The sequence below is a fragment of the Balaenoptera acutorostrata genome, chromosome 17 (assembly GCF_949987535.1).
Source record: "Balaenoptera acutorostrata chromosome 17, mBalAcu1.1, whole genome shotgun sequence".
Taxonomy (NCBI): Eukaryota; Metazoa; Chordata; class Mammalia; order Artiodactyla; family Balaenopteridae; genus Balaenoptera; species Balaenoptera acutorostrata.
Window position 1 is genome coordinate 80612586 of NC_080080.1, and position 15452 is coordinate 80628037.

At 45.9% G+C, this 15452-nt stretch overlaps 1 protein-coding gene across 7 annotated transcripts in view; it reads left to right on the forward strand.

Moving 5' to 3' along the window:
• ST18 (ST18 C2H2C-type zinc finger transcription factor) overlaps positions 1–15452 on the forward strand; it is a 122822-nt gene that overhangs the window by 65015 nt on the left and 42355 nt on the right. For 6 of the 7 annotated variants that reach the window (XM_028163154.2, XM_028163153.2, XM_028163156.2 and 3 more), the window contains 5 exons: positions 5260–5394; positions 6941–7031; positions 8034–8138; positions 10357–10550; positions 12166–12377. In XM_028163154.2, the coding sequence (XP_028018955.2) occupies positions 5260–5394; positions 6941–7031; positions 8034–8138; positions 10357–10550; positions 12166–12377 (737 nt within the window). The remainder of the gene's footprint in view (positions 1–5259; positions 5395–6940; positions 7032–8033; positions 8139–10356; positions 10551–12165; positions 12378–15452) is intronic. The other variant, XM_028163157.2, reaches the window with a different exon arrangement.

Sequence of the window (15452 nt, forward strand, 5' to 3'; positions counted from 1 at the left end):
TGAGGCTTCCAGTTACGTAGAGTTTCCCAAGGGGTGGTCTTTGGCTTGTTAAGATGAGTATTTCCAGGATCCCATCAGACTTACTGCTTCAGAACTTGCTTTCTCTTTAATTTTTTTAATTTAATTTTTATTTTATATTAGAGTAGATTGATTTACAATGTAGTGTTAGTTTCAGGCATACAGCAAAGTGGTTCAGTTATACATATACCTATATCCATTCTTTTCCAAATTCTTTTCCCATATAGGTTATTACAGAATATTGAGTAGAGTTCCCTGTGCTATACAGCAGGACCTTGTTGCTTATCTATTTCCTATATGGTAGTGTGTACATGTTAATCCTGAACTCCTAATTTATCCCTCCCCCCCCCCCTTTCCCCTTTGGTAACTGTAAGTTTGTTTTTGAAGTCTGCAAATCTGTTTCTGTTTTGTAAATAAGTTCATTTGTATCATTTTTTTAGATCCCACATATAAGTGATATCATATGATATTTGTCTTTCTCTGTCTGACTTACTTTACCTAGTATGATAATCTCCAGGTCCATCCATGTTGCTACAAATGGCATTATTTCATCCTTTTTTATGGCTGAGTAATATTCCATTGTATTTATGTACCGCATCTTCTTTATCCATTCCTCTGTCGATGGACATTTAAGTTGCTTCCATGTCTTGGCTATTGTGAATAGTGCTGAAATGAACATTGGGGTGCATGTATCTTTTCGAATTATGGTTTTCTCCGGATATATGCCCAGGAGTGGGATTGCTGGATCATATGGTAGCCCTATTTTTAGATTTTTAAGGAACTTCCATACTGTTCTCCATAGTGACTGCACCTGTTTACATTACCGCCCACAGTGTAGGAGGGTTCCCTTTTCTTCACACCTTCTCCAGTGTTTATTGTTTGTAGATTTTTTGATGGTGGCCACTCTGACTGGTGTGAGGTGATACCTCATTGTAGTTTTGATTTGCATTTCTCAAGTAATTAGCAATGTTGAGCATCTTTTCATGTGCATATCTTGCTTGTTTTTAAAAGCAAGTTCCTGAGGTGATTCTTGGGCGCCCTAAAATCTGAGAACCACAGAACTCGGGGAGGAGTATCTTAGAGATAATCAAGGCCATGGACCTAAAGCGCTGACAAGAATAATGCGCTAGTGTGGTTAGATGTCCTGATTGCTGAGATTTATCCAGAAATCAATTGTATATTTTAAGTCCATTTTAGTACTCCCCTACAGTCTTGTCAAATACTGTCTTGCAGCTCAGAGTTGAGAAAAAAAGAATAAAATAATGTCATTTAGTGAAGAGTAAGATAATAGTTCTGTGCAAACATACTGTAAGGGCTGGGATGGAGACAGAATATTAAGGACTAGTATGTGGTCTGGGGCAGCAGGATGTGTTAGCAGCTCTGAGCGCTCCACTCACACCCAACTTGTGGAACTTACCTGTGTGGGTTTGTTGTTTTTTTTTTTATACATAGATTCATTTATAGCATCTTTTTATTATTATTATTATTTATTTATTTATGGCTGTGTTGGGTCTTTGTTTCTGCGTGAGGGCTTTCTCCAGTTGCGGCAAGCGGGGACCACTCTTCATCGCGGTGCGCGGGCCTCTCACTATCGCGGCCTCTCTTGTTGAGGAGCACAGGCTCCAGACGCGCAGGCTCAGGAATTGTGGCTCACGGGCCTAGTTGCTCTGTGGCATGTGGGATCTTCCCAGACCAGGGCTCGAACCCGTGTTCCCTGCATTGGCAGGCAGACTCTCAACCACTGTGCCACCAGGGAAGCCCTTTTTTTTTTTTTTTAATGAACTACAAAATCAGGAAAAAAAAGATGAAATTTACTTCAAATTCCAGAACCCCATCATTTCCAATAAACTATATTTCATCCATTCTAAGATGCACAGTTTTCCCATCTTAGCATCTCTGTGAAATTAGAAACATGCGCCGTTATTCAGTTTTCAATCGTTTTTCCTTCCTTACTAGCACACAAAATGATGTTTCATCTCGCAACAGATAGTATCTTCAGCCAATGAAATCCAGTCTTTGGAGACACTAATTATTTGTGCCATAGCTTAAAACACTTGACGATACTTTGGTCATTTCTGTAGAACTTTTAAAATGGTTTTTTGTTTGCAAAAATTAACAAGGCACTAGAATGTGCACGGTGGAGACTTAGAGAATCGCTAACGGGACTGGATGAGTCCACAGTGTAGCCTGTGTGTAGGGCGAGGTCCTGCCTTGGGGTGTAAAGTCCACGCAGGAACTTTAGGAAGTTTAGGAACTTTAGACCAGGAAGAAACAGGCAAAACAGTGCAGCCGACTGCAGGGGCCTCCAGGCTTCATCCAGAGGATGTCCAGGTTCACGCTCCTGTGCCCGTCCCTGGTGTGGGAGCGTAAGAGAAGCTTTTCTCTCTTGTGAGTATTCCATGCTCCTAAGTAAGCACTAATCCCCGTGCACCCTGGGCGTGTGACTTTGCTCTCAGGGAGAGAACACTAGGATTTCAAAATACCGTTTCACCCAAGCCTTCCGATGAGTCGGCAATTCTAACAGTACCAAGTTTTGCTATCCTGTTGCCACCCAGCAATAGGGAGACTTTGGGTCCCCCTAGTCTAACTAGAGTCGCCGTATAATTTATCCTACAGCCTACGACACTTTCGGGGTGAAGGGGAGCCGTGGGAACAATCCCACGAGTCCATCAGGTATGAATAGGACAGTCCCAGCCAAACCAGGACGTCAGGTCACCAGAGTATAAGGTCATTTTCATTAAGCAGCATCCAGCAAAGAAAACTGAAGAGGAAGAGCCGAGCCGCAGCTCCAGCTCGTGTCAGGCACAGGCGCCGGCCCCGGAGAGCATCGTGGGGCATCGTTGCGCCCCGCATCGGAGGGGCTGGCAGGCATAGCGCAGGACGGGCAGTCAGCAGCCCACGCCTGGTCAGGTGCCAGCCTGCCTTATCTCCCACACCCTCCCTGGCTTCCCGCAGACAGTGTGGCCAAACCGCTCACTGTGGTTTAGAAATGCGGCCCCACCTGGACCAGATCCAAGGGAGGAAGCCCATCAAAATTCACATCCCCTCTCCTGCTTCCCGATTCTCTCCAAGTCGCTCTCCCAGGGTGTCAGCACCCAGCCCCTCCCAATTCCATGTTAATCAAACATCGGGGATTTTTTTGTTCCCAATTGAATAGAAATTTATTTTTTCATACATCATAAGAAGTAGTTCTGGTCAAAATTCTATTCAACTGATCTGTATTTCTCGCTATATTCTTTTTTTAAATTAATTTGTGTTGGAGTATGGCTGCTTTACAATGTTGTGTTAGTTTCTGCCGTTCCGCAAAGTGAAGCACTGCGGACTTTGAGTAGCATTCTACACACATTAGGTGCCCGAACGGACTTGAAATTCGGCAGCCTTTCTGGACTAAGTAAAAAATACCCCCGCAAAATCATACAGCATGTCAGAACCCTTCGTATGCACCTTTGTCTCTTACGGCAAAGAGTGTGGTCTCCACCTCGTGGCGTTAAATCCTGTCTCAGGAAACACGCAGGCCAGCTGCTCGGGTCCTTCCCTTCCCACCCAAGACGCGCATCCCCTCCCTGCGGACCCCGCCCTCCCTGCGGACCCCGCCCTCCCTGCGGACCCCGCCCTCCCTGCGGACCCCGCCCTCCCTGGCTGCGCGCTAGCGTGGAGGGTCCTTGGCTCCTCCCCCCTGGCTGGAACCACGTCCCCAGATAATTGCCTTGCGTACCACCTGCTGTACCCACCTGCCCAGCCCGGCGGCCGGGGTGGCGTGGCGACACGGGGCCACGTCTGCCCCCCGCAGTCGTCCGCCCTGGGGAGGTCTGTGGCATCCGGCAGCGCTGCCCTGCTCTCGGTGCCACGTTTGGAGCCGGAGCACGTGGGCCCTCGGCGTGCTCGCAGCCGGGACCCTGCCCCGTACCCATCGCCGGCAGCTTTCTTGCGGCAGGATGGTACAGACTGTTTATTTCGCTCTCAGCGTCGTGTGTTCGTGATGGCTGATACTTCGCGTCGGGAGAAGCCTGCAACCTGCCGGCCTTCATCCCACGCTGGGCCTCTCTCTGAGGCCGCCTTGCCCGCTCTGGTCCCGGTTCCTCTAGATGCCCCGAATGTGAGGGGCAAGCTGGCCCCAACGCCTGACGTTGTCACTCCGCGCACGAGTTAGGGGGGCAGTTTCGACTCGAAGAATGCGTTTCTGTTTTGAGCTTATCTACCCTCTCAGTCACGAATATGAGAATATTCATGTTCGTCCTCGTTTATTTTATGTATTTATATATCCCTCTATCTAAGCCAGCAGTGTGTGTGCCGGAAAACCGAGACCCCGAGCTGTGCTCAGCCGCCCCGTCTCGGCAGCCCGGCAGCATGGGTGGCAAGGCGTCCCTTTCCTCTGCCGCGGCACTGCCCCGCCAGCCCGTGTTCCTGGCAGCGCCCGGCAGACCCCTCACGGCGGTCCCCCCCCCCGCCCCGTGTGCTGCCATCCTCTGTAAGTCTCCTGCAAGAACGCCTTCTTGCCAGGCCTCTTCCTGCTGCCTCTGTCTCCCATTTCTGCACTAGGAGTGAAACCAACAGCTTCTCCTCTGCAGCTACTGCGCGTTGAGCCAGAGCTTCAAACCGCGGGGCCCTGGGCATCTTGGGCCCTCATAGCGCTGCCCGCTGGCCGGGCGTGGCGCGAGATGGCCTTCCGGACGCCTGTGCTCGCTCTTACTGGGGCAGCCTCCCCACGTGGCTAGGAACAGCTGCTCAAACCCAGAGCTCCGGGGCGCCTGGGCCTGCCGCCAGGACCCACTGGACCGCCCAGACGGGCCCTCCTCAGATGCGGCGGCTTCTTCACTGCGTGATTTTTGAATCTTGCTTTTTCCAGATTCCTTCAATAGGAGATAGTTTGGGTTTAAATAAATGCTTTCCTTTTTCCTTTTCTTTAATTTTTTCTTTTCCAGAACCTATTCCTCCTCTGGTGTAGGGCTGACGTTTCATAATGAGGCTCCAACTATGATCTGTGACATGACAACTTAAAACCGTCGCTGTGTTTCAACACTCCCTTGCCCTGTGTCAGCCTCTGCTTAAGAAACCAAGAAAATTGAACACATTCTTTCTGCTTCGGCAGGTCTTAGTTGAGGGTCTTCTTCAAGGCGATGTGAGAAGAACGCTTACGATCAGAAGCTTGCGCTGAGCGAGAAGGTTGTCTGCAAGGCCGCTCGGCTGAAGGGGAGGGAAGGGGCATAACCAGATGTCTCTCTCGATTTACTTCCTCTGTAGATTCACCGAGGCCTGAAAAGAGGGAGACCAAGTGCCCCATCCCCGGGTGCGACGGCACGGGGCACGTGACAGGACTGTACCCTCACCACCGCAGCCTTTCGGGGTGCCCTCACAAAGTGCGGGTTCCCCTGGAGAGTGAGTACCGCCCGGCCCGGAAAGAGGTCCACCGAGTTGCCCACTTCCTCCTCCAGTTTGGAGTCAGATACAGAAATACCAAGTTTTCTCCCTCCACGTCAAGACAATTTCCATCTAGCTAGGTGTTTAAAACAGAGCGTAGTAATAGAAAACTTGGGGTACAGTGAGGCCAGTAGGTCAGGAGATGCTGACACTGAAAACCTAATTCGCTACCCACAGTTCCCAAGAGGAGGGGGCACCTCAGGCCAGGCAGGGCCCCCGGGGGGCACCAGGGCCAGCGGCAGGGAGGGGTGAATTGGGAGCAAGAGGCCTTTGGAGCTTTCGTGGGAGGGAACGGAGTGAGCTGGCCTCAGACTGGCCAGCTGGAGTTCCTCCAGTGGGCTCTGGCCTCGGGCGCTGGCTCTGGTTGTCTGGGACCCGGCCCTGGGGGTTAGGGCAGGTGTAGAGTGTCCTGAAGTGTGAGAGTCAGATACAGGAGGAGGTCGGGTGTGGGCTCCAATTGGTTGGTTTGCATTTGAAAAGGGTTTCTTCTCTCGAAGAATTAGGGAACCCTGGGAGGGGCCATCTCTCCAGGGTCAGCAAGACCCTGATGTCAAAGCATCAGAATCTGCAGAAAATAAGGGGCCTGGTTAATGCCCTGTGTCACCACGGTCCTTTCTCACCCGCGTCCTCAGTGCATCCCCTAAACTCAGGACGTGCACCACCAGTGTCCCCCACCTCCTGTCTGCAGGCAGGGACACCTGGTGTCTGAGATGTCACCCCGGACGTCCTGCAGCTGCTGAGGGCCCCGAGTGAGAGCAGACCTCGTTGGTCTCTCCGCTCACAGCCCCACCGTGAGCGCAGAAACTGGAGGGAAAGGAGAGGCCAGGGCTGCTCCTAAGTTTTGAAATAGCTACACGTTCCGTCCTCCACTTTTGAGCCTGCTTTTTGCAACTCCTCTTGGGCCACACAACCCACAGTGACGGGAGTGTCTCAGTGTCACCCTTCTCAAAAACACAGTCCTGCAAAGCACTGAATCTAGTCAGTTCCGCCCGGTCCTGCCCACACGGGTCACCTGAGTGTCCACTCAGCCGTGCGCTTTCACCAGCCACCCGTGGCAGTGGGGTGGGGATTGGGCGGCGACCCACAAGGAGCCAAAATAACAGCTCTTAGGAAATAAAGGAGACTATGTTCACACAGTGGGGGAAAGACAGAGAGAACTGTTTGGCAAATAATGCCCTCCGTCCACTCCCCCGAGGAAAAGCACATCAATATGAAAGGAAGGTTATGAGCTTCTCAGTTTCAGTTAAATATCAGCAGAGAACAGCTCATTTAAGTCTAGTCTTAACCATACGTGAAGTTTAGAGAAACTGATTTAAACAGACTTGCTGAATTTAATGTTTGAAGTTCTCAAGGACTCATTTACTTCAACCCGAAGATCTATAGGGAGGGAGCGTGGTGGATGATGTAACTGAATTCCTTTGAATGCAACGTTGAGACAGTTTGTTGGTGTGTGATGTATTGATGATAAATTGCCCTTTTCTTTTATGTGCTATTTTGTGCTCAGTTCTTGCCATGCATGAAAATGTGCTCAAGTGCCCCACCCCGGGATGCACAGGACGAGGGCATGTGAACAGCAACCGCAACACGCACAGGAGGTAATTGGGATGACACTCGAGAGAAACTTTCCACCAAGAAAACAAGGAACTTGCCATGTGTTATCAAAATTGCTGGATCAGCATCAAATATGTTAGCACTTGACATAGGTGACAAATATTCTCAATGCGTGCTGAGTAAAAAATAAAAAATACCTCATTATTTACTCCCCTATAAATTTTCATTGAGCAGCCAAGTATGCCAACAAAAAATGTCATATTTGAAGACCGGGGGTAGATCCTTATATAGCGATACACAGAGAGCGTGGTCTCTGCTGTGAACCTTCCCTTCCCCAGAGCTGTTTGACCTTGGAAAGAGTGGCTTAGGGGTTATCTTGAATCCCATCCAATACACATTAAAACGGTACCCAAGAGCTTCAGATTACTGAAGGTAAACATCATTTCATTTCATTGAGATTTATTTCACTGAGATCGCAACTAAAAACCACATATGTGCATTTATATACAAATATATTGCATATATATAAATATTTTTGGTGAAAATGCTTATCGTTTAATGTGTTTCATGTATAGATTATGTGGTCATGAGATATTAGTTGACTCATAAGCATATTGCCAGAAAACTTACATTCTGTGCTCTCCATTTAAACTGAGATGTAAAATTAAGTCCCTAACCTTTTGCAAAAGACCCTAAGCTATCATAGAATTATCGTGCTAACATCTATAGTTGGACAATTGCAGTTGGATGAGCGCATTCTACTTAAAATATCATGAAGTCTCAATAATTTAGTTATTCCTCCCTTACATAATATTTTGATTTTAAAAATGAGTTTGTTTTTTTATCACCTCTGAGATGAGGTTTGGGGACAAACGTTGACACAGTAGTTTGCAAAACCTTTGGGATCTTTTAGGATGAGAACGGTGCTAAGTGAACTATTCATACAACTTAACATTTGGTGCTTGCCAAGGATACTGTGAGGTAGGTGCCAGAGCAAATTACATTATCTTTTTAACTCAGATCCGCCTACTATTTTTTTTTAACAGTCTTTCTGGTTGTCCAATTGCTGCAGCTGAAAAATTGGCAATGTCCCAGGACAAAAGTCAGCTTGATTCTGCCAAAACCGGGCAGTGTCCTGACCAGGGTCACAGGTATGATGCTCCCCTGGGGTTCCCGTTACTCCCTGCGTGCCGAGCGCCTACACAGAGGGTCCCTCTCCTCCCAGGTTCCAGCTCACCGTGGGCCACCTTCGTTCCAATGCCCAGCCACCAGTGTCCACTTGAGAGGCTGGGCCAGCTAACCATGCTGTCACTGAAATGAACTGCTAGACCCTCCAGAAGTTTAACTTGAAATTAGTCTGCATGCAGTGGTCACATAATATAGATGAATCTAAAAAATGTAAAGTCTACGATAACATAGATTAATCAAATTCTGTGTCGCTAAGCACAAGCCCTCCCACTAGTCAGGCAGGGGCCCCCTTATGGTTGACGTAACCTTTCCACCTCATAAGCCCTCCTCACTCAAAATATGTGATGCTGTATGGTCGTCCCACCAGATATGCACACAGATATGTTCCAGATATGCGCACAGATATGTTCCAGATATGCGCACAGATATGTTCCAGATATGCGCACAGTTTCTTTAAAACAAAAATTCATTCCAAATTGATAACTATGGATAAAACACCTCCTGTTGGTCCTAGGTCCTTCACAGTCTCTGGTAGTTTGGAGGACCTTACTTACACCTAAATAATAAACTATGGATGAGGACACAGTGTGAGGTGATACACTTATTAATTCAAAAATCATATACATAAGAAAAGTGATTTTGGGATTACAACAGATGACCAGATCTTCATTGTTGTTACTGAGACACTAGAATGAAAAACAGTTATTAGGAACATTTTCAAGATATGGTGTCCCTTAATATTTGCTTCTGTAGATTTAATTAAAAGACTCAAATTGTCATGACTTTGCCGAGGGTCAAAATCACATGAGTGAGGAACATAAATCAAGCGAAGATCATGAATTACTGAATAACGGGTTAAAAATCTTATAACAAGATTCTTGGTTAGTATTACAGGACTGTATTCTCTAGTTTCTCCCTAAGTAGGTTATTTATCAAACATAGAAATAGCATTAAGTTTCATTTTGCTCATTTCTTAAAAGAGAAGTAGTAGTTTAGACTAGAACACTGTTGCAATATTAGGGGTATAAACCAAGTTATATATACAATAACAAATTCAACTAATCACTCAAATATTTTGATGGAGCAGCTAAAAAGTTCTTTACCTAATCCAAGAAACATCAAAACTTTGACATTCTGATGAGTAAGGTATGTTCTGGTGAAAAACAAAAGAAAAATATGTATTTTTGATATTGCTAAATTCTGAAAGTATATTTATTTGTGTTCTTTTAGCATCAGACCACAGCACGACAGCATTTGTGTTTTCTGTGGCCGGCATTGTTGCTATACAAATATGATACCCTTGTTTAATCCACACAGTAATTCTAAAGGAATGTTTAAGTCACATTTAGCTTGGATTAAGATAATTCTATTGAAAAATGTGATAGCTGTTATAATACAGTAATTTTTATTCATATTGAAACAATGGCAATTTAATAGATAAAATTTTGAAATACTATTTAAAATATTACTTAAAGCAGCAGAAACATTCAGTCTGAAGGTGGCGAAAAAGACGAGAAGCCTAAGAAGAAATTCGCAGTTCAGGAATCCGGTTTCTGGTGCCGACACTGCCGCTGTTAGGGGCCAGGGCCCTGCCAGCTGTGCTGAACAGAATATAATGACACTTCCTCACTAGTTCCAGTCGTGACTTTTCACTGCTACTCTGATGAACAGCCCTGAGCAGCGGGGTGTGCACACCTTATAAGTGCCCTAGTGATGGTTCCATGGCGCTTTTCTCTAAGTAGCTCAGGGTGTGCACGCCTTATCAGTGCCCTAGTGATGGTTCCATGGCGCTTTTCTCTAAGTAGCTCAGGGGGTGCACACCTTATCAGTGCCCTAGTGATGGTTCAATGGCACTTTTCTCTAAGTAGCTCAGAGTGCTAGCAGACGTCAAATACCTGCTCCTTAAGCATCCCCATAAATGAATGGAGGATGGCACTTTCTCTCTTACTGATGGGAGACTCGGACACACAATGTGCAGCCTCCCCGAGGCCACCCAGGGCCCAAAGTGCTTCCTTGTCCCTCACCCCACCCCATCCTGTGTGACCACAGCTCTTTTCCCTAGTGCGTGGCTCAGTGGGAAACTCCAGGTGTGACACACCTGACCTGCTTTAACTTCTGATGCTGGGATGCTCACCGACAGTGTCGTCCTATTTCTTCTGAGCTCTGCCCCTCTCTCTTCAGGACAAGCTTGGTGAAGCAAATCGAATTCAATTTCCGATCACAAGCCATCATCTCTCCCAGAGCTACGGTGTCAAAAGAGCAAGAGAAATTTGGAAAAGTACCTTTCGATTATGCCAGTTTCGATGCCCAGGTTTTTGGTAAACATCCCCTCGTACAAACAGGTCAAGGCCGAAAAACACCACCATTTCCTGAATGTAAGCTTCAAATTCTAATACTTATTCCAAAAAAAATGCATCTTGTGTATGTGCATGTTGGGTGAGGGGCATGTATTTAAATATGTAATATACTATTTACTGCTAGGAGGAGAGAAAATATATTGTACAGTGAAATAAAATAAGGATAACAATAATAAGTTGATCAGTACTACTGATCAGCAAAATAATCCCCCAGTTGGAGTCCTCCATAGACCATGAATTTTTTACAACATTGTGCAAATCCCTGGAATCCCTTTGATCTCACACGTAGTTAACCCAGATGTAGGGCTCTTAGGAGCACAGGATGCTTCTCTCTTCTGTGTTGTGGTCACCTTTCGTAAAGAACGTGAATGTCGTGTAAAACCTAACAGTGGATAAACAGACTTGAAAGGAGTTTGTCCACCAACAAGAAGCACGTTAAACTCCAGAAGATAGTTTACCTGTTCTTACTAAAAATAGGGTACAGCCAACATAAGTAACCACTGACAACCTGTTAGACTCAGGAAAGAAGGATATACACACACAATGTTTTGTATCTATCTGTATAAATATAGATATAGATATAGTTCTAGGGTATATACACAAAATATACACACATACACATATGTTGAATTCAGGTGAAACTAGTTAATAAGAGTGTTCTATATACTCATGTAATATGGATTTTGGTTTAAAAATGTAGCACATTCAGTGACATTTTCATATTTTTATAACTACAGGAATAACATTTGGTAATGTTTTAAATTATTTCGTGAAAAATAATGATCAAATATTTAAAGTAAATACTACTTACGGTGAAACAGCTATAACTGCCTTTATATTAGCCCACATTAAATGCTGGGTGTGTTTCCTGGTCCCTGAGTGATGTTTACCAATACCCAGAGTGGAGAGAAACACGTTAAATCTCTCAGTAACACCTTGGTACCCACAACGGAACATAAAGCAGCGCTCACTCTCGGTAGCACTGAGAATGGTACCTTTCCATTGCAGTGCCTTTCCGTCCCCCTTGAAGCTCTGTGCATCCCTCACTCACTGCCCCGCACCGAGCATGAAGATGCCAGCTCAGGAAAGCCTCCGCCACCAACTCCGTTCCCCCGAGTTGGAGGAAGAAAAACTCATGCTGTTTTAAGCACGAAACAAACCTGCACATCCAATAGCAAAACAATGTAATACCATGGCTAAGTAAAAACTGTCATTATGAAAACAAATACACAAGGTCCGTTTTTCTCCCCTGGGATTACTGGGCCGCACGCATACGCCGTTTGTGGATGTACCGGCCTTAAGCCTGTCTCGTCCCTGATGGGTTTTGAAGCTACCCACGCTGCCAGCGCACCTGCCCGCTAACGTGAGTTCTGGAGTTTCTGTCATAAGACGTGGAAATGCAAAAAAGTATTAAGAGAACAGGCATTCTTTCCCCGCAATCACATCATTTGATCTGTGAACTAATGTGAAAACCATTCTGAATAACCTTCATTTAACGTACTCGGGGAGAATGGAGCGTGTTTTAATTTATTCTTCATGTATTTTCATGCAAGGAAGTTCTATCTTTAAAACAAATCTATCTAATGACTAAATCCATGTACGTGCAATTGCTAATCAAATCTCTCTTCAACAGCGAAGCATTTTTCCAATCCAGGGAAATTTCCTAACCGGCTGCTGAGTGCGGGCATCTGCACACCGAGCCCCGGCCGTGCCAGCTCTCACAGCCACGGTCAGCGCGGCGAAGACACCCACGTAGCGGCAGCTGCTGCCATCCTGAACCTCTCCACCCGCTGCAGGGAAGCCGCAGACATCCTCTCCAACAAACCGCAGAGTCTGCCTGCCAAGGTAGGCCGGCCAAGAGCCCGGAGGGGGGGCAGCGACTCACAGTGAAAATCCACTGCCTGCGTGATCCCGGCCACACTCGCCCCCCCGCCCCTGCAGCACGGTCCCCCTTGTCTCGGGAAGAGAACCTGGGCAGGGAGGAGTGAGGTGGGAGGAAGGACCTTGGAGGGAGACAGTGGCGCTTTTGCAGGTTGTGCACCAGAGCTGGGGCAGGGGCGCGGTATGGAGCTGGTTGGGGGCAGCTCGATAGATTCCAAACCTCTTTTTGTGTTGGGGACTCTGGCACACGAGGAAAGAGATTGCCACTAGAATCACGCTGAACAACGGAAGCTTTTCACTGCCTTCGAATCAAAGATGGTACGACGTGTTACATTACACAGCCCCCTGTAAAACACTGGCAAAATTCATGAAATTTCACTATTGTACATGTGACTGTCGTATAGCGTAAGATGGTCTGAGTTGCTGTAGTTTTCACGAAGGACACATTCTAAAACCTGGATCCGTTAAATCGACAAGACAGGGCCCCGGGGGCGTCTTGAGAACTCAGGGCCCAAATTCAAATCCAAAATCAAATTCTGTAAAGTTTATGGAGACCCCAGCTTTCTGGAGCTCGTGAAATTAATCACATTTCTCTAATAACCTCTTCTCACCGACTAACGCGGAGAAGTAGACATCTGTGTTTATGATGCCTTGAGGAAAACAAAAAGCAAAGGTCCTTTGTGTCTTGCCTTTTGAGGAGGGGGTTGTGATACTCCAAAGTAACAGTGACCATCAGAGGGAGCGTGAGCTTCCTGCAGTCAGCAGGGACCTGTAACTCCTGCCCACGCAAAGGGCTGGTAAAAGAAGCTATTTTCCTACCTAGACAGCTGAAGCCAGCTGGAGGAGAGCGCCCAGGCTTATTTGGAGAAGAGATGTTACCCTTGCTTTCAGTGGTAGATCGCCCAGGTTAAACTCTAACCCGAAACTCGGCGAGCACAGGCTCTAGCTCTCTTTTGCCTTTAAGCTCAGCCCGTCCCCGGCGTGGTCAGCTGCCACCTGTGCCGTGTGCCAGGCCTTCAGGAGAGCAGGGCGCACGGTGCATCGAGCCTTTGACAGAAGAATCAGAATTAGCTTCTGGACAAATCTCAGCCAAGTAAACCCCAGGAAGAGTTGGTGGCCAAAAACCACTCAAAAACAATTTTTAAACAAATGAGGTTCTTAAACAAAGAAAAACACACTGCCTCAAAAATATAAAGAAAATGCCAAGCTCTCCAAAATCACAGGCAGAAATTATGTACATAAATGAATGATGTAGGGTCCTTTAGAATGTAACTCTTGTTATTTTTTTAAATTCATTTTTAAAAACCTGAATACATTTCTTCTTTTTAAAGGGATATTCTAATATACAGCTTGTTGGAGAAATACTAAACTATCTTCCTTCTTGGTGCTTTATTCATTGTCTAGGCTGTCCTACAAGAATAAAAGTGCCGATATTATAATGGTTAAAGCTGCTTAAATGACTTGAGTAAATGGTTGTAGAGTGAAGGCTTTCCATCTGCCCAGGTAGATACGTTTTGTTCCTCACAATTCTGTCTTTAACCTTTATATTCTCCATGTTCTATTAATTGCTGGAGCCAAACAATGAATCAAACAAGGATGACTAAAATTTGAAGGTATTTTCCCTTATCGATATATGTTCTTCTGTTTTTAAAACACATTTCTGGTCGGAAAAGTGACTGTTCAATCGGCACATTTCGAAAATTCAAATAGCGGACTTGCTGTGTGTATTTGATGGTCCTGCTGGGAGCTTTCTGTGTGCCGGGGTTGCTCTGTGGAGCTGATACACCTGCCCCGGGCAACAGGAACCCCCTGCGCGTCTCAGCCTCCAAACTGCCAACCAAGCCCTACCTGCAAAGCCAAACCATTGATGATAAGGGTGGAAGAGACAGAAAGTGCGCCAGTCGGCTTTTAGGAAGAGTTTGTGATGCTGGCAGTTTTAGGAACCTTTTTCCCACGAAAATTGTCTTGTTTGACATCGTGGTTGTTAAAATAGTATCACTGTGTCACCCTACACTGTCACCTGGTACAGAATCCTTCTTCCAGGCCTGTGTTTGCACACAACTGTAACAGTTTGCAGAATTCTATCCTGGTTGGATCCTATTTTCTGAATATAAAAGAGAACCTCATAAATTCCTGAAACCACAAAAGGTAATTATTGTAACAAAAAAAAAAAAAAAGAGAGAGAAAAAGCCAAAGTAATTAACCCTGAAAAATGGGCTCTGATCAAACAGTGCCCAGTGACAGCCATTTCTTTTTTTTTTTTTTTTTTAATAGATCTTTACTGGAGTATAATTGCTTCACAATACCGTGTTAGTTTCTGTTGCACAACAAAGCGAATCAGCCATATGCATACCCATGTCCGCATATCCCCTCCCTCTCGAGCTTCCCTCCCATCCTCCCTATCCCACCCCTCCAGGTCATCGCAAAGCACGGAGCTGATCTCCCTGTGCTATGCGGCTGCTTCCCACCAGCCAGCTATTTTACACTCGGTAGTGTATGTATGTCGATGCTACTCTCACTTCGCCCCAGCTTCCCCCTCCCACCCCATGTCCTCAAGTCCGTTCTCTATGTCTACCTCTTTATTCCTGCCCTGCAGCTAAGTTCATCAGAACCTTTTTTTTCCTTAGATTCCATATATATGTGTTAGCATACAGTATTTCTTCTTCTCTTTTTCTCTTTCTGACTTACTTCACTCTGTATGACAGACTCTAGGTCCATCCACCTCACTACAAATAACTCAATTTTGTTTCTTTTTATGGCTGAGTAATATTCCATTGTATATATGTGCCACATCTTCTTTATCCATTCATCTGTCGATGGACACTTATGTTGCTTCCACGTCCTGGCTATTGTAAATAGTGCTGCAATGAATATTGTGGTGCATGACTCTTTTTGAATTATGGTTTTCTCAGGGTATATGCCCAGTAGTGGGATTGCTAGTTCATATGGTAGTTCTATTTTTAGTTTTTTAAGGAAACTCCATACTGTTTTCCATAGTGGTTGTATCAATTTACATTCCCACCAACAGTGCAGGAGGGT